Here is a 20,471-nt window from a genome sequence, read left to right on the forward strand (position 1 = left end):
TTGAACTAGCAACCCCTTGGTTCACAGGCAGGTGCTCAATCCACTGAGCCACACCAGCCAGAGCTAGAATTATTTTTTCATTTAAATCTTGGAGACAATTTAAGTTTACATACCTATCCACACATTACCAAGATATAAGCAACAAGGGAGAAACAGCTAGTAACATACCAGGGAACTATTAATAAAAAGCAAAGGCCTGCCCTGGCTGGTGTGGCTCAGTGGACTGAGTGCCAGCCTGCAAACCAAAGGGTCGCTGGTTTGATTCCTAAGAAGTTAGGGCACATGCCTGGGTTGTAGGCCAGGTCCCCAGTGGGGAGCGTGTGAGAGGCAACCACCAATTGATGTTTCTCTCCCTCTTTCTCCTTCCCTTCCCCTCTTTCTAAAAAATAAATAAAATCTAAAAAATAAAAGCAAAGACTACTCTACCCAGCAAGGCTCTCAATTAAAATGGAAGGCAAAATACAGTGTTTCCCAGACAAAAGAAGGCTAAAAGAATACACCTCCATCAAACCAGTATAGCAAGAGATGCTAAAGGGACTGCTTTAAGAAGATGAAGAAAAAGAGAGAGAGAGGAACACAAGAACAAAGGGGGTAAAATGGCAATGAATAAGAACCTATCAATAACCTTAAATATAAATGGATTAAATGCTCCAAACATAGTATAGCTGAATGGAAAAGATAACAGGACTCACATATATGCTGTCTACAAGAGACCCACCTCAGAACAACAGACCTACACAGAATGAAAGTGAAGGGATGGAAAAAAATATTCCAAGGGCATGAAAAAAAAGCTGGGGTAGCAATACTTATATCAGACAAAATTGATTTCAAAACAATGGCAATAAAGAGAGATAAAATCTCTTAAGGGAATATACTCATAACACGTAAGGGAATAATCCATCAAGAAGATACAACCTTTGTAAACACAGAGGCACCCAACTTAGGAGCACCCAAGTATGTAAGGGGAATCTTGGAGGTTTTCTAGAAAGATATCAACAGGAACACACTCTTAGTAGGAGATTTTAACACTACTGTCAACAATGGATAGATCTTTCAAACAAAGAATCAGCAAGGAAATTGAGACACTGAACTACACTCTAGATCAAATGGACTTAATTGACACATACAGAACCTTTTACCTCAAAAAACCAAAATATACTTTATTTTCAAACACACATGGAATATTTTCAAAGAAAGACCACATGATAGGACACAAAACAAGCCTCAACAAATTCAAGAAAACTGAAATCACATCAAGCAACTTCTCGGATCACAATGGCTTGAAACTGGAAACCAACCTTAAGGAAAAAACTCAAACACATTCAAATACATGGAGACTGAATAACAGGCTACTGAATAATTAATGGGTTAACAATGAGATCAAGGAAGAAATCAAAAAGTATCTGGAAACAAATGAAACACACAACCCAAAACCATAGCAAATGAAGGCAATCCTGAGAGGGAAGTTCATAGCATTGCAGGCCCACCTGAAGAAGATAGAAAAATCTCAAATAAACAACCTAACCCTACATCTACAAAAACTTGAGGAAGAACAACAAAGCCCAGAGCAAGTAGAAGGAAAGAAAAAAAATCAAGATCAGAGCATAATTAAGTGGCATAGAGATTACAAAATAATGCAAAAGATCAATGAATCCAGGAGCTGGTTCTTTGAAAAGATAAACAAAACTGACAAACCTTTAACCAGATTCATCAAGAAAAAGAGGGTACCCAAATAAATAAAAACAGAAATGACCCAGTCAGGGCACATGCCTGGGTTGCAGGCCACGGCCCCCACCAACTGCACATTGATGTTTTTTTCTCTCTCTCTCTCCCTCCCTTCCCTCTCTAAAAATAAATAAATAAATAAAATCTTAAAAAAAAAACAGAAATGAAAGAGAAGTTACAACTGATACCACAGAAACACAAAGGATTATAAGAAATTACTATGAACATTTGTATGCTAAGAAATTGGACGATCTGGGCAAAATGGACACATTTCTACAAACATACAATCTTTCAAAACTGAATCGAGAGGCAGAAAGCCTGAACAGACCAAAACAACTCACTAGTTGAAGCAGTAATCAAAAAACTCCTGGCACACAAAAGCCCTGGACTGGATGGCTTCACAGGTGAATTTTACCAAAAATTTAAAGAAGAACTGCTATCCTCAAATTATTCCAAAAAATTCAAGAAGAGGGAAGACTCCTAAAATCTTTTTATGAGGTCAGTATTATCCTAATTCCAAAACTACATAAGGACACAATAAACAAAGAAAACTACAGGCCAATATCACTGATGAACACAGATGCTAAAATCCTCAATAAATTATTGGCCATACATTAAAAAGAGCATACACCATGATCAAATGGGATCATCCCAGGGATGCAAGGATGGTACAATATTCACAAATCAATACACATAATACATCACAAAAACAAAATGAAAGAAAAATCACATGATCATATCAATTGATGCTGAAAAAATACTTGATAAAATCCAGCACCCATTTATGATAAAAACACTCAACAAAGTGGGAATAGAGGCAGCACACCTCAACATAATAAAGGTCATATTTGAGAAACCTATAGCAAACATCATACTCAATGGTAAAAAACAAAAAGCATACCCCTCAATATCAGGAACAAGACAAGAATATTGGCTTTCACCACTCTTACTCAACATAGTACTGAAAGTTCTAGCCACAAAAATCAGACAAGAAGAAATAACAGGCATCCAAATTGGAAAAAAGGAAGGAAAACTGTCATTATTTGGGAACAACATGATAGTGTACATAGAAAACCCTACTGTCTCCACCAAAAAACTATTCAACCTAATAAGTGAATTTGGCAAAACAGTGGGATATAAAGTCAATATTCAGAAATTGAGGGCATTTCTGTACACCAGCAATGAAATATCAGAAACAGAAACTAGGGGGGAAAAAAACCCATTTACTATAGCAACAAGAAAAATAATGTACCTAGCAGTAAACTTAACCAAGGAGGTAGAAGAACTGTACTTGGAAAACTACAGAACACTAAAGAAAGAAATTAAGGAAGATACAAATGAATGGAAGCATATACCATGTTCATGTATTAGAAAAATTAACATCATTAAAAGGTCCATACCACCCAAAGCAATCTATAGATTCAATGTAATGCCTATTAAAATACCAATGGCATATTTCACAGATCTAGAACAAAGACTCTAAAAATTTATATGGAACCAAAAAAGACCCTGTAGAGACTCAGCAATCTTGAGAAAGAAGAACAAAGTAGGAGGATCAAAATACCTGATATCAAACTATACCACAAGACCACTATAATCAGAACAGTCTGGTAGTGGCATAAGAATAGACACATATATCAGTGGAAAAGAACAGAGAACCCAGAAATAAACCCATGTCTCTATGGTCATTTAATATTTGACAAAGGGGGCAGGAGCATACAATGGAGTAAAAATATCCTCTTCAATAAATGGTGTTGGGAAAACTGGACTGGTACATGCAAAAAAAAAAAAAAGAAAAAGAAAAAGAAACTAGATGACCAAATTACGCCATACACCAGAATAAACTGAAAATGGATAAAAGACTTATTATTGTAAGTGGTGACACCATAAAAGTCCTGGAGGAAAATATAGGCAGAAAAATTTCAGATATCCCACATGGCAATATTTTTACTGACGTATGTCCTAAGGCAAGGGAAATAAAGGCAAAATAAATAAATGGGATTACATCAAATTAAACAGCTTCTGCACAGCTAAAAAAAAACATCATCAAAATGAAAAGGGAACCAACTATATGGGAGAACATATTTGCCAATGATACATCAGACAACGGTTTGATCTCCAAAATATATTAAGAACTTATAAGACTCAACACCAGGAAGTCAAACAATCCAATTAAAAATGGGCAAAGGATCTGAATAGACACTTCACCAAGGAGGACATACAGAGGGCCCATAGACATGTGAAAGGATGCTCAACATCACGAGCCATCAGAGAGATGCAAATTACAACCACAATGAGATACCACTTCACCTCAGTTAGAATGGCCATCATTAATAAATCAACAAATAACAAGTGCTGGCAAAGATGCAGACAAAAGGGAACCCTAGTGCACTATTGGTGGGCTGCAGATGGATGCAGCCACTGTGGAAAACAGAATGGAATTTCCTTAAAAGATTAAAAAAAAAAAAAGTGGAACTGTCTTTTGGCCCACCCATTCCACTGCTGGGATTATACCCTAAGAATTCTAAAACACCAATTTAAAAGAATTTATGCACCCCAATGTTCATAGAAGTGCTATTCACAATACCCAAATACTGGAAACAGCCTAAGTATCCATCAGTAGATGAGTGGATCAAAAAACTATGGTACATTTACACAATGGAATACTACGCAGCAGAAAGAAAGAACTCCTGCCTTTCAAGACAGCATGGATGGAACTGGAGAGTATTATGCTAAGTGAAATAAGCCAGTTGGTGAAAGACAAATACCATATGACCTCAGCTATAAAAGGAACCTAATGAACAAAATAAACTAATGAGGAATATAGAACCAGAGGTATGGAAACAAGGAACAGAAAGTGACCCGAGGGAAGTGGAGAGGAGGATAAAGGTGGAGAAAAGGGGAAGGACTAGTCAAGGACATGTATGAATGACCCATGAACATGGATGACAGTGTGGGGCATGACTGTGGGAGTGGGGGGTGGGCTGGGCAAAGGAGAGCAAAGGGGGAAAATTGGGACAACCCTAATAAAATAACAATAAAATATTTAATAAAAAAAGATATAGGCAAGTAAGAATTTGTTTTATTTTCTCTACTTGAACTAAATGTTGAGCCCCTGCTCAAGTCTACCTTCAGGTCAATGAGAATGTTTATTTTTAAAGTAAGGGCCTATATGTTTTATCTGTACCATAAAATAATTAGGATTTTATTTTGTCATATAATTAGGACTTCACATTGTCTTATAATGCTTGGGTCTCCAAATATTTGTTTCTCCAACCAGACTGTAGCTCCTTAAAGAGGACAGATCTTTTCTCTCTCTCTTTTTGTTTTTTTGTATTCCTGACATTGACTAGCAAGAGTGGGCAATACATACTGCTTGTGTAAGTGACTGACAGGTGAATTTTTAGATATTAGCTTTCTTCAAACATCAGTGTCTATATGACTTGCGATTACCAGCACATTTCCTTAATGTTTAGTTAGTAAAGATGGCAGCTCCACACCTACCTTCACTGTTTTACAATTCTAAACCTACAAAATCTTCCCTGCTCCTCAAAGCTACCATACCCCTGCTGATGTAGTTGTAAGGACGGCCACATCAGAATATTGCCACTGTCTAACTGGTGACTTAAAGACACAACTTCATTCTTCATATTTTTAAAATTTTCCTTAAAGCATATAACTCAGATGAAAAATGACATATATAAAGAATATATTAGCAGGATGGTGTGGTGGGGTGAATATGGAGACAACTGTACTTGAACAACAATAAAAAAAGAATATATTACAAATATATATAGAAAATTAGAAATTAAACATAAAATCAGCTCTTTGGACACAGGAACACATAATCTCAACAGTTAAAAGTTCAAATAAATTCATACTACATTTACTTTATTCTTGGATCGTAGGATCTGAAATAACATTCAATAATCTCTACCTTAGTTCTTAAATTAAATTTCAAGCCAGAGGGCAGGGACAATATCTCTCAGATCGTAGGATCTGAAATAACATTCAATAATCTCTGCCTTAGTTCTTAAATTAAATTTCAAGCCAGAGGGCAGGGACAATATCTCTTTTTTCTACTAGTGGCTGACAGTGTCAGGTACATAGCAGTTCAGAGTTATTGAATAAATGAGTAAAGAAAATGTACAAATATTGCTAAATTCTTTTATGTATTCTATATTATTGTTCTTGACTTATCTTCTTGCATTAAAACACTCTAGGCTTTTGTGTAACTGCCACAACAAAAAGTGGGATAGAAATATGAGGGCAAACAGTTTTATCTATACTTAGACACCCAGTACAGCATTTAGTTTGGCAAATGAAGTGATTTCCAGAAGCAGTATTATAAAAATATCTTATTTCTAACACCATACAAATGACTCAGTATGTTAAAATTCTAGTTTAAAAAAATTTATATTTACATTAAAATACAAAATGTATTATTTCAATAACTGCTATCATATGTAACTACCTCTGACAATAGTATCCTATAAACAAGAGATAATAACCTTTGTCAAGAATAAGTGTGTGCATTTTAGTGTTATTTGATTTCCAATATACAAATATTTTTCATTTTCATTTTTAAATTTTTTTGTACTTTTACGTATACTTTTATTTTATATTTGTTAAATTATACTTTATTGATTATGCTATTACAGTTGTTCTGATTTTTAATTTTTTAAATTGATTATAAGAAAGAATTAGTAATAACATGCACCAGTAAAGCACCGCTCAGCTATTATCCTCTGGAAAGTTTATATTCATATTAGAATTTTTGAACTTGTTAAGATGATAAATTATGATATTTCTTTCCTGAGCTAATAATGATAGGATTAGGAAGTTAACTCATTATTCTGCTAACTTTCTTTACCTTTCGTAAGTATTTATTATATGGTGAATTAAATACTAGATCCTCCCAACACACCCTTGATATTTGGTACCTTCTTCTGTATCACAATCTACAATTCTTGTGATGCTTTTAAAATGTCTACTCTTCCTTTTAAAAGGAGGAACTTATTTCTTGCCTCTGGAGCACTTAGTGACTTACTTCTAATGAACAGAATAAAGTGGAAGGGAAGGTATGTGACTTTTAGAAATTAGATAATAGAAAACACTGTGGCTTATTCCTTGTTCTCTCTCTCAGATCTCTTACTTTGAAGAAGTTGGCTGCCAGGTTGTGAAGAGAGATCCACATGGTGAGGTCTCCTACCAACAATCTGATAAGTGAGCCCTCCTGGAAGTAGATCCTTCAACTACAGTAAAGCCTTCAGAACTAAACCCTTTTGCCTACATCCTGACTTCAACCACATGAGATCTTGAATCAGAACCACTCAAGTAAGTCACTCCCCAGTTTCTGATCCATAGAAACAGATAATAAATACTTGTTGTTTTTCCATGAGTGGTGTGGCTCAGCAGGTTGAGTGTCTTTCTGCACACCAAGGTTGCTGGTTCAATTCTGGTCAGGGCACATGCCTGAGTTGCAAGCCACTTCCCCAGCTGAGGACATGCTGGGGGGCAATCGATGTATCTCTGGCACATCAATGTTTCTCTACCTCTCTTTCTCCTTCCCTTACCCTCTTTTTAAATAAAATCTTTAAAAAATATTTGTTGTGAGCCCTGGCTGGTGTAGCTCAGTGGATTGAGCATGGGCTGCGAACCAAAGGGTCGCCAGTTCAATTCCCAGTGAGGGCACATGCCTGGGTTGCAGGCCTCTCAGTGGGGGCCACATGAGGGGCAAACACATATTGATATTTCTCTCCTTCTCTTTCTCCTTCCCTTCCTCTCTCTCTAAAATTAAATAAAAAGATTTAAAAAAATAAATTAAAAAAATAAAAAGTATTTGTTGTTTTAACTTGTTGAGTTTTGGGGTAAGTTTAGGATACTTTCTATACATATGACATGATACCTAATAAAACATCCCCTTTGCCAAGTTGTATTTCATCAAGAAAGACTGCAAACTACATGGTGTGCAAGAGGTGAAAGGTTTTCCATTAAACTGAGTACTTCTCTAATGTCTCTAAACTACAGGCAGAGTACTAAGAGTCATCCAATGATACAGCTCTGTTGTCTTGACTTTATACCCTTTCAGGAGCCAAAAGATTCTTGAATTCTGTTTGTATAGGATTAGCATGAACAGAAAGTGAACTATAAAGTTTGTGTTTTCAAATAAAATTTTCTACAAGGGTCTCTTTTCCTTCAACATACCCCTCATTTCTCTTCTCTGTCTCATTTTCCAAGGCGGCAATAGTTTCCATTTGCCATAATATCCACAGGTCTTAGCTCCTCTCAAATATTCTAACCAAATCCTAAACAAAATATTCTAAAGAAAAGAAATCCTCAATCCACCCACCAAACAGGAGGAGGAAAGGACTGTGGGTGGTTAGTAGTAACTTCCTTCTGTTATTGGTTCAAAGCATTTCTATTAATTAATTCAATACAGAGGTTAGGCCAACTGATTGATTGGGAATGTGATTTCTAGAAATCAATTCATTTCTGAGAAGACTAAAATACAAATGTATATTAAAAATAGATAAAATAGATAAAATAAATTTCACCATTATCTTAGCCATTTCTGTATACTGCTTTCTAGTTCTTGTCTTGTATAAAGATACATAATTTTACAAAATTGAGACCAAACAATATGGACTTTTTTTTTCATTTTGGAAGAACCCTAATATATTTAGTTCAATCAAAGATCTTTAGAAAAGGATTTCATTTTTATTAACTAAAAGTGATTTTAATTATGATTCCATAAGTATAGCTATACATAAGCCAATGGAAAAGATTTTAATTTCATTTGCTTGATTTGGCCTATATTTTCTAAATTAGATGTAATTTTTATTTACTTCAGATTTTTTCTTTAAAAAAAGAAAAGTTATAGATACAATTGAAACCCATTTATTGACTTCTGAGATTCACACTCTCTTCTTTCACCAACTGTAGAAGTAATCATTTTTCTAAAGAAAATGTGTACACTTCCTGTCCGTGTTTTTATATTTTTACTACATCTGTGTTCTTATAAACAATGTCATTACACTTTATATGTTTAAAAATTTATATAAATTATTCCCTTTTATCATTTGGTCATTTCTTTTTTTAAAAAATAGACTATTTATTTATTAAGATTTTATTTATTTATTTAATTTTAGACAGAGGGGAAGGGAGGGAGAAAGAGAGAAAGAGAAACATCAATATATGGTTGCCTCTCTCATGCCCCCGACTGGGGTCCTGACCTGGCCCGTAACCCAGGCATATGCCCTGACTAGGAATCGAACCAGCGACCCTTTGGTTTGCAAGCTGGTGCTCAATCCACTGAGCCACACTGGCCAGGTGTTATTTGGTCATTTTCATTTTTATTCAACATTTCTTTTGTAATCTAGGCATATTAATATATGAATTAGTTTAATTTTTCTAAAGTGTTTTATTGTAAAGATATACCATTCTGCTACTGATGGATGTTTAGGTTGTCCAATCAACATAGCATGAACGTACATGTATCTATCTCCTTGCAGATATGAAATATTTCTTTTCATATTGCTTCAATGAAGACTTTTGCTTAAGCTGGTTAGGTGGATTCTTTTTTCCTTCTAAATTTAAGCACAGGCAATTGATGTAGAAATTAGAGTGCTATTTTCTAATCCAGACTCATCTCTGTCTTACTACCCACCTTAGGTTAATTTCTTATTTTTTCATAAAATTTTTTGTTAAATGCCTAAAAAGAGAATACTAGAAAATATGAAACCTAATGCTTTATTTTACTTGGAAATAGTGCTTCTATTTAAGACCATTTAATTCATTTATTTGAATATACAGAATTTCTGTTTAGAATTCTACTGGTGAATCTAACTCAGGAAAATAAAACGAGGAAATTATGAATTAGTATTTGAATGTTGCTTTTTGCAGAAGCAATGTTAGGGTAGAAAAGAATCTTGTCCTCTTTCTCTCCCATTCCTGCCCACCCCAATTATGATACAATACTGACTAAATAATTCAGGCTATGGAACCTGATTTCTTATTTCTTATTTCCTTTAGGGAATAAGCCAGCAGCACAATCTACCTTTGATTCTTTTTCTCTTGGTATTCCTGATTTTACTTTATCATGTGGCTGATCAAGGGTCAAATTATTCTTCCTTGCTTCACTGTCTTCAAGCAGGGGAACACAGCCATAACTGTTATCTGTAAAACAAAACCCTCTTGGACTTAAGTAGGAAACCCTTGTTTTTGGTACTACCTGGAAATGTAAATAGAATACAAACCCAAATCCCTAATTATAAAGAGTAGAGATTTTAAACTATGAATTTTAAAATTTCTGTAAAATATAGTTACTTTGACAATTTAGACTTGCTCATTTAGATTTTAGCATATTTGCTTCATATTTGTTTTCATTCCTACTAAACACACAAAACTCTGACTCTATCAAAATTAGTGGTGTACAAAATATATAGAATTTAGAAAACTAGAATTATGCTCTTTACAGTTTAACCATGAACAACTGGAATTAAAGTTTTACATAAGTTGTATTTTCAGGTATGTATTACTTGTTTAACATACTCATTTGCATAACTACTCCATGCTTATTATAGGAAAATTAGAAAATGTAGACATTTTCTAAAAAAAAATAAAAAAATAAAAGCTAGCTATAAGCTATAATTTCATTATCTATTATTTCCGTTAATATTTTATTTTATATTACCAGTTTTTCATATATATCACATAAGAATCTTTTTGCATAAAATAAAATTTACTTTTGTATCCCATTTTGCTATGTATCATGAGTATATGTCGTGTTAATAAGCTAATCTATTATCATCACTTTTCTTGGCTATAATAATTTATTATTATAAATTGTACCATGGTGAGCATCCCAGAATACATATCTTTGAGTACTTGACAAATATATTCTTAGAATTTAAATTTGTGTTTTAAAAGGCAAATTTTAATAAGCTTTTCCTATTAGCAAATTGTCTTCTAGAAAGTTTTATCAACTTAAGAGCATGTGAATGTCCACTTTTATATTTCCTAAACATGTACATCAGAGAAACAATGGAGAAATAAATTAGAAAAACTTGACTTCCACCTTTTTCTAGAAGTGGTTCAAGAAATATGTAAGAAATTAGCATGAACATACCTCGACTGGAATTCACAAGAAGTAACTGTGATTTTAGCTTGTCAATAATAGTTTGTTGAAGTGACAGCTGTTCCTGTTGCTCACGTATTCTCTGCTCATAGTTTTCAGTCTGCTGACATAAAAACCAGTTAGCCTGATATTTACTGACAGATATGTACATATATTTTGTCTATTAATAATTACATAGATATGAATTGCCCATCCAGATATTGAGCATTTATTTATGAGCTAAACACTGGCTCCAGCAATGTATTTATAATCATTACAAACATCTGGGATTTAAAACACTTGAAACACTGTAAAATTTAAAAAATCATCTTAAAGAAAATTTCACTTAAAGAGTTCAACATATGATTTCTTGGTCCTTCGGTTAGGATAAAAGTTGTAATTTAGAATTTAATCCTTAATGATAACAAAAAAGGCATAAATAATAAAATAATGTTATATATATATATATTTTAAAATTTTATTGATTTATTTTTAGAGAGGGAAGGGAGGGAGATAGAAAGAGAGAGAGAAACATTAATATGCGGTTGCTGGGGGTTATGGCCTGCAACCCAGGCATGTACCCTGGCTGGGAATCGAACCTGGGACACTTTGGTTCCCAGCCCGCGCTCAATCCACTGAGCTACGCCAGCCAGGGCCATAAAATAATGTTATATTAAAGTTTTCTATAAAAATACCCACTAACTCAAAAGAGCAAAGATTTCATGTCTTTTAAATAATCACAGTTTTGAATTTATTTTTAGAGGGCAAAATAAAAAAGGAAATGGGTGTAACTACCACATGAAAACCAAAGGGAGGGGTACAAATTATAAAATTCTGTTGATCATAAACTTCATTTCTAAACATTTTAAGACTTCAAAAAAATGGTTAATTTTTAGTGGATATCTTAAATGCCACAATTTCTCTTATATTTGAAATCCATTTATTTTGCCATTTTATCACAATAGCTATGAGAATTAAGCAGTGAAATAAGACAAAGTTTGCATTAGAAAATACAAGTACTATAAACCTCCAAGAATTTGAAAATGTTGCATTACCATCAGCAAATGAGTACAAAGTTTTAAAAACTTATTACCAAAATAATAGAGAATTCTTTACCAATTTGTATTACCAGGTAACAAACAAATGACTAAATTATAAATTCCTTGAAATGTGAGATGGATGGGGTGTCTTAATAATCTCATAAAGTCCTTCAGTAGATACTAAATATTTGATTTGAATTGACTCTTGATCAAAGTTCCAAGTTGCAGAAAACAATAAGACTAAAGTTCATTATAAATTATACATATGTTCCTACATTCCAAAAATAAATTAGCTTATGAAACTAAAGCAAAACCCCACATTTTCCCAAATAAAAGGTGAAATGTTATATTTCAAACATGATAACTGACAGAGCTGATAGATAACCCAAGTGATGTACATGCCACCTGAAAGTAGTCTTATACAATGTAACTTGATATTCCCATAGAGCTCTGCAAGGTAACTTATACATAGAAAGTATTCATTCAGTACATGCTTGTTGAAAAAAAAAAGGAAATAAAGAATCCAAGTTAAAAAAATCCAAGTACATTTTATTAATAGAAGAATAAAACCTGCAAGTCCATGTGCACTCTATGTCCTGTGACTATGTGTATAACTGAACCCTAGATATCAAAATCCAGTCTAGGGCCAGGCTTCCTAGGACATGACATCTTATTCCTATATAAATTTTCATTCAAGGACCTAGAAAGAGTGGGTAGGTTGACTGAAAGAAGGATTCAAATGTCTATAGCAAATTCTGTAACACCTTAAATTTACCTGAACTACACACAGCCTCCAGGGCTGAGGTATCAGCAAACTGATGTAAGTCTTCTCTATCTATTTCTGTATACTTAGAACTTTCTCCAAAGAACTCAAAGCTCATCACAATGACCAATAATTACCCATTCTTTCACTATTTTGATATGTATGTACATTCTACTTATCCAAACATTAAGTAACCAGTACAAAAAACTTAGCAAGTCAGAGACAGGCCCAGAATAAATGTGTAGGTTGTTTAAGCCTCAGCCCATTCTCCATCCACTATATATTTTCTTCATCTCAGTGAAAAATGAACTGACCTGTATTTTCCTTTGGAACCAACTCAGAAAGCCTCTGCCAGGTAATTTTCCCTCCCCCTACCTCCCTCCTTCCCTCCCTTCCTTCCTTCCAGATTTTATTTATTTTTTAGAGAGAGGGGAAGGGAGGAAAAAAGGAGAGAAACATCAATTGGTTGCCTCTTAAAAGCCCCCAGCTGGGGACCTGGACTGCAACCCAGGCATGTGCCCCTACTGGGTATCAAACCAGCAACCTTTCGGTTCACAGGTATTCAACCCACTGAGCCACAGCAGCCAGGGCTCTGGCATGTAATTTTCATCTTCTAGTTTCTGGTTTAAAAACATACTTTAGCACATCTGCACATATAATAATAAATGAATCATGTTAAAAATGTATTCATATTAACTTGGAAAAATCAACAGATCAACAATTATTTCAAACTGAAGTTTTGAATTATTTCTTAAACCACTTAACAAAATACTTCATAAACTCAAGCAAATTTTGTAATAGTTTAAAAACTAATACCTTGGAAGTATACCAAGGGAAAAAGAAAAGCAGTGGTTCATGTTCTCTCACTGCTCTTTCTATATACTTACATTATATTATAGATATTAAATTTCCCTTTAAACTATGGCCTCATCAAGGGCAAACACTATTTTGTCCTGTAATCTCCAGAGTACAGCAGAGTGTCTAGCACATATTGAGATGCTCAGTAAATATTACTTGAACAAATACACTATTTATTTAAATAGTATATTTAAATAGTGATAGTTTAAAAAGTATCAGAGCAATAGATATGTCTTCACAAGTGACCTGAAAGAATAGAGAAAAGGCTTTGCTTTCTTCTGAAAGGGAAACAGGAAAAATGGAGCCAAGGTCAGTAGGTAAATAAGACAAAAGGAAGTTAAGTTTAAGAATATGGATGCAAATGATAGGTAATGTCTGAAGATTATTATTATTTTTTTTAAAGGGAAGTGTTTACTTTCAGGAAAAAAGGTAAGAATTTAAGAGGAGAAAAATATATATTCAGAAAATAGTAAAAAATAAAATTTGGCTATAAGACCATGAGGGAAGTCCAGAGAATATTATATCAAATTGGAAATTAAACAGTATAGAATTCAGTTTGTTTGCTATGTTTGGAAACTAAGAGAAACAAAAAGGTTTTTTAAAAAATTTAATACTTATGCTCACTGAACAGATATGAATAAACTTATAGCCTGAAAAGTCCTTTTAAAAGGTCAGATAATTATTGCACTGTTACAGTATTAAAAAAAATTTACAAAGCCAAGTGCATCCCGGCACTATCAAAGACCCCATAAAACAGAAAAAATTAACAACCACATTGAAAATGTACAACAGCAATGTCTTGTCAACACTTCTGTACAGAGCACAGACATGACAGCTAAAACAGACAGAAGAGAAGATGCTTTTGACAGCCAGTGTGTGTGAATGATTCTTTGAGTCAGATGGCAGCAACAAGTTACCAACTAAGAGATCTGCATGACAACTAACCATCCATCTGTATCAAACACCATCTGGCCAAGATGACTCTGGCTTCTGTGTATTTGACACTCCTTCCAATTCTAAAGACTAGCAAAACAAGTGGTCTACCCAGCATCTAAAGAGGAAAAACAGGTACTTAGGTACTTGTGCTATAATGCACTTTGTATCTTTCTTTTTTTTTTACTTTGTATCTTTCTTAGTGTACAAAAGCAAAACTTAAAACAATGGTGATCAAATATAGGACACATCTTAAATTTATTAAAAAGGTTGTCCACACATATTTTAATCAAAAGCTTATCTTAAGAAATGTCCCTTTATCCAGGCAAAATCTGAATCTATCTTCAAAACTGGCAGCATATTCCCTATAATTTTTGGGCATACAGCTACTCAAGTTTTCATGAGTTTCATTAACATAAAATAGAGTTCTAAAAACTGAATTATTTTCCTATTGCTGACACTGAAAATTCTAATTTTTCATATTTTCCAGAGCACTTATTTCCTAGATGAAGAAAAAGAAATGTCTAGTGCTCTTAAGTCATCTACAATAACCTAAATAGATCAAATGTTATTTCTTTTTGAACATTATGTCTTCTCATCCTAAAGAACTAATCTCAATATTCTGAAAAATACCATTGTTTTCCTTCAAGTATAAAAATTGGAATAAATGTTGAATGAATTAAAAAAAAAGTCTCTATTTAAAAACCTTTCAAACCATTCTAAAATTAACAAAGAGAACAAAAAACTTTACTGAAGGATTTGCTTGGCTACCACAAAAGCTCTTAATAGGGAGCTCCACAGTTCATAAAGTAAGATAATTAGATATTAATTATCCCAATACATAGCACTTTAGACACAAACTAATAGTTTTGTCTTGATACTTTGGTAAACTAACCATCAATTTTAAGTAAAAAAAAAAATGAGATTGTATTAGCAACTCAGAGACCCTGCTTTCTTCATCCATTCTCTACTATATTCTCTTATAACGAGGTAGAAGTCCTGCCCTCTCTCTCCCTCCCAATACCAAGATTTATCTAGGCTAGAGCTACAGTCTGACAGATCAGATTATCAATCTAATTATCTACTATTAGGTGACAGTGCTGCCAGCAATTTTACAGCATGTCAAATGGTATACTAAGACAAACTATTTTTATTTTACAATCTTGTGTTTTGGCCCTGATTAATTTACTTAGTCTCTTTGAGTCTTGATTTCTTTCTCTTTGAAATGAAGATAATATTTACCTGCAGAATTGAAGGAGACTGCATGTATAAAATAGCTGACACATAATAAGCTCCTTGCAAACATTAATTCCTTTCTTTTAATAATGTGCAAGGTATCTACATAACAACTATTACCATAGCATGTAGTGCATACATTCATTAACTAAAGCTCTGATTACTTGAATACAGGCAGTTTGTGAGCAGACTTACCACATAACCACCCCATGCTCTAAGCCAGTTTTCTCAGTCTTTCTTCTAGTTCACTGTAACCTAGGACTCAGAAGTTTGTGGTATCACCATTGAATCAAAAACATTCTGTCAAGCAAAAACAAGAAACTCTGATTGTCCAAAGTTTACAAAGAAAGTTTATAAAGCCTATAAAAAGCAGGCTCAAAAATGATTAAGGAATAATTAATGGCTGTTAAAAATTATCAAAGTAGCATGTTTGTTGAAAAAAATGCAAACATCAAAATGTCTACCATCACCACCACAACAAAAACCCAGATAGGTACAAAGTAAAAAGTGGCAGTGTCTTCCCTTACTTTGTCTTCCATTCCTCCTCAGAGGTAACTACTACTGACACTTTGAAATGAGCCCTTTCAGAACTCCTGTGTATATGTATATGTATCTTTCTTTTTAAAAAATATGAATTGTTCTATAACCAAATTTTTCAATAATGCATTATCATCATGTGATCATTTCTGATAACTACTATGCACCAAAATCAGCAAGCTTTATATTCTTTATTTCATCTATTCCTTACACTAACATTCTGAGGAGGTTAAAGATGAGAAAAACTGAGGCACAAAGAGGTACAAAATAACATACCCAAAGTTTCTAAGTAGGTAGTAGAGCTGGGATTAAATCCGAGTTTGCCTGACCTCAACACCCAAGCCCTGAATAACCACTATGGCATATCATAATAGTATACCTAGCTCTACGAAGGTCCTCTGTTTGCTATATACTTTCCCCTTAGGCAGTCTCATCCTCAGTGGCTCATTATGAGCATGACTCTCAAATTTCTCCTTCTAGTTCAGACCTTTACTCTGAGCTCTAGGTCTATGTGGCCAAGTGCTACTGGAAAATTACTTCAAATTTTACTTATTCAAAACTAATGATTCTCCTCCCTCCAACTACCTAACTGTTCTTAAATCTATCAGCCAATCCTTTCTCTACACACTAGCTATTGTGTTCTTTGCAAAATGAAAATCTAACCACAACTCTCATTCTCCCCCCACCCCCCAATTCTGAAATGGCTTCCTATTGCTCTTAGACTGAAGAAACAAAAATTCTCAATATGGCCTCTAAAACTCTACAGTCTTGCCCCTGCCTCTTCTCACACTGCAGTATTTCCCATATACTTTCAGTTGATTTAGGTCAATGGGTCTTTATAACAAAGGTCCTTATACCTGGAAAGTACACCCCCCGCCCCACCCCCCAGCGCTTTCAAAAATCACTTCATAAAGATTGTCTTCTCTGACCTCCTAGATTAGGTCAAGCCCCTAATAATTCTAATGGCAGATGACCTCTCTTCCTGATACTTATCAGACTTTGAAACTTTATATTTACAAGATTGTTTGACTAGTCTATGCTTTTCTGAACTGTGCCACTGTTCCACAAAACAGGGAGTATGTCTGCTTATCATTGCAACCCAGTACTTAGAGCAGTTCCTGTTATAATATATTGAGTAAGGTGCTCAAAACAGTTCTAAATAAATATCAGAATTTAAATTTCCCTAATTATTAATGGATCTTCCTGAACTTAGCATACCTGTCTGAAAGTTCTGACAGGACATATTTCTATATGTCTAATAAAAACCTAGAACAGCCCTGGTTGGCGTAGCTCAGTGGATTGAGTGCGGGCTGCGAACCAAAGTGTCGCAGGTTCGATTCCCAGTCAGGGTACATGCCTGGGTTGCAGGCCATGACCCCCAGCAACCGCACATTGATGTTTCTCTATCTCCCTTTCCTCTCTAAAAATAAATAAAATCTTTTGGGAAAAAAAAAACCTAGAACAAAGGATACATATATTTTAAATTCTGAAAATAAGTCAATGGCAAAATACTAATGAATACAATAGAAAAAATAAGATTTTGATTAGAAATAGACAGAAGCATCTTTATTTTAATGCCAGTAGCTTCAGTAGGAAAAACCCCAGAGTGAACTGCTCTATTCTCATCAATACTTTACACAGACAAATATGATTCTGGGGAACAAAAAAAGGAACCAAAAGATAGTAAACAATGAGTCATATACATTTTAAATGAAAACAAAGGTATTTAAAAAAATAGTACCTACAATAAAGGCATTTTATGCCTTCATGTAATTCTTTAAACCATGTTTTTTATAAGCTTTCAGAGGTAACATAGGCCTTCAGGCTGAGAGTTACAATTTCAGATGGGTCAAGACCAGCTCTGGAAAAAAGTAATCTGACAAAATAGTCTTTACAACTTTACATTTATTGTCAGAACAATGTTGGATCTATAATTTATGATAAAAAGATAGAGCAGAGTCAATTAGTCTTACTGATGGAGGCCTTTACCTTAGACTCACGGGTTAATATTCTTCACCTTTTTTACTAGTACAAAAAAAAAAAGCAATTTATACCACAGCAACTGAACTATCTTAGAATTAAGATTTCTTTCTTTGTATAAGACATTGTTGATTTTTCTCTTTTAATCAAGAACTGGGCAGGAGGAGACAAATTCTGTTTTTTTGAAATACTCTGTATTTCTCTTCAATAGAAATACTCTATTTCTCTTCAACAAGGAGATTTATATTTCTGATTACAAAATACAAAGGATCCTGGAACAAGCAGATCAGCTATAGGAAGTTTTTGATAACTTAATCATATATGAATATGGTAATCTGATTTTTAAATGGCAATCAGTTTTAAAATTTTCAGATTTTTAATTATTTTATTATTGATTCTTCTCTGAGAAAGATGGTCAAAGAAGCAGTAGAGGGTACTTAACTCTTTATTAAAAATACTAGTTTTCTCCCAAAAAACAGTGGAAGGAATGAATGGATAACAAGCAGTTTGGTAATATAATAAAATTGATTACATATTTAACTTCAATTTATGGAATCTTGTGATATTTGAAAATCTCCAGGCAATTTTAGCTTAGCCATAAGATGTGGCAAAGACTGCTAATTATTCCCCTATATACAATCTCATTTCTTTTTTTTTTTTAAAGATTTTATTTATTTATAAAAGAGAGGGGAAGGGAGGGAGAATGAGAGAGAGAAACATTAATGTGTGGTTGCCTCTCATGTGGCCCCCACTGGGGACCTGGCTTGCAACCCACGCATGTGCCCTGACTGCAGTCTCATTTCTCTAAGTAATATGAACTATTATCTGGGCATATGGACATCCAATTAGGGAATGTATTTTTTAGTCTTCCCCACTTGTAGGTGTGAGCATGCAACTACGTTCTGGCTAACAAGACGTGAACAGAAGTGACCTGTACAAATTTTGGACCACATAATTAAAAGGAAGCTGTCTGCTCTTCCCTGCTACTTTTCTTTCTTTTTCTCTCTTCTCCCCTCTCTCTTCCTCTCTTCCCACTGGCAGGGAAATGGTAAGAAATAGAGTAGCCACTGTGATTCCAGAGACCGAAACCATATTTTAAGGATTCTCAAGCTGCCTTACCACCTGGCTACTCACCTCTGAACTGTTATATGAGTGAGAAATAAACAACTCTCTTATTTAGCCACAATATTTCTTGGTCTCTGTAACAACAGCTCATCCTATACAATAATTCAGAGGCCAAGCCAACTCTATAAGGGCTATTGTGATGTAAACACTCCTCTGTTTGGTAAGTCAGAAAATCTCTTAGTGTGGATACATATGAATGTTTATACAAAGCAAGAAGCAGAATAAGCAATGTTAGACTATGAATCCTTTAACTGCATGCTCTATGTTCTATTTTCTTTGAATAACAGGCATTTATTATGTGCCTAGCATATACTAAATTATTTGTAGGATGAATAAAAAGCTATTAATAGCAAGCTTTATATTCTACCCTTTTTTGGTAAGAGAGGTATAGCTCACAAAATAAGAATTCATCCAAGAAAAAAAGAGACTATATTAGATTCATAGCAATGGGAATAAAATACTTTGAAAACCTGAAATGGACAGTTTAGCTAGGTTATTATAATGAATACTGAGTTTAGAGTCAGATGAACCTAGTTTCAGCACAGATTCTGCCACTTGGGTTGAAAACTAACTTTACTAAGTCTTGGTTTCTTCATTTGAAAACGGGGCTAACAATTTTGACTTTATAGGGCTAAGAGGAAGCATGTAACAGTTTATTAGACACTTAGGTTGGAGGTTCTAAAACAATTCAAAGGCATGCTAGCAGGACTGCCTAAGCATAACAATGAAAAATTTGGTATAAAAAAGGAGAAATACACTACATAGGGGCCAGGGAATGTAAATATACTTAATGATCAATAGTGTGATACTAGTAGTATTCAACAGTATGTGGATCATCCTTTGACACTTAAGTGAGATAATTTAGGATAAATAAAAGGCAGCTTATAAAACTCAGCACTCCTTTGAAATGGTACAGGTGAGAAAAACAATGACTATTTAAGTTCAGGTCTGACATGCAATTTAATGTGCCTTCTGAGTGGAAATGGGATATATGGGTCTAGAGCTCAGAGGCAGGTCTGGAGTAAGGACATAAATTTAGGAGTCACTCTTATAGGTACCTGAAGCCATAGGAAAAGGTGAGATGGTTAATACAAGAAAATAAAGTACGAAGCAAAGAAGGCCTTGAAAAACTAACATTAAGGCCTGGTAGTAGAGG

The 20,471-nt window shown here is 34.1% G+C and overlaps 1 protein-coding gene across 10 annotated transcripts in view; it reads right to left on the bottom strand.

Moving 5' to 3' along the window:
* The window catches only part of TANK (TRAF family member associated NFKB activator), a 90,680-nt gene that overhangs the window by 22,631 nt on the left and 47,578 nt on the right, over window positions 1-20,471 (bottom strand). For 6 of the 10 annotated variants that reach the window (XM_045830574.1, XM_045830588.1, XM_045830566.1 and 3 more), the window contains 2 exons: window positions 10,856-10,964; window positions 9,785-9,903 (listed from right to left, as the gene is read on the bottom strand). In XM_045830574.1, the coding sequence (XP_045686530.1) occupies window positions 9,785-9,903; window positions 10,856-10,964 (228 nt within the window). Of the gene's footprint in view, window positions 1-9,784; window positions 9,904-10,855; window positions 10,968-20,471 lie in introns of all 10 variants that reach the window. The other 4 variants (XM_045830548.1, XM_045830529.1, XM_045830520.1 and 1 more) reach the window with 1 other exon arrangement.

The sequence above is a fragment of the Phyllostomus hastatus genome, unplaced genomic scaffold (genome assembly GCF_019186645.2).
Source record: "Phyllostomus hastatus isolate PE091 unplaced genomic scaffold, TTU_PhHast_1.1 phas_contig_1, whole genome shotgun sequence".
NCBI classification, from domain to species: domain Eukaryota; kingdom Metazoa; phylum Chordata; class Mammalia; order Chiroptera; family Phyllostomidae; genus Phyllostomus; species Phyllostomus hastatus.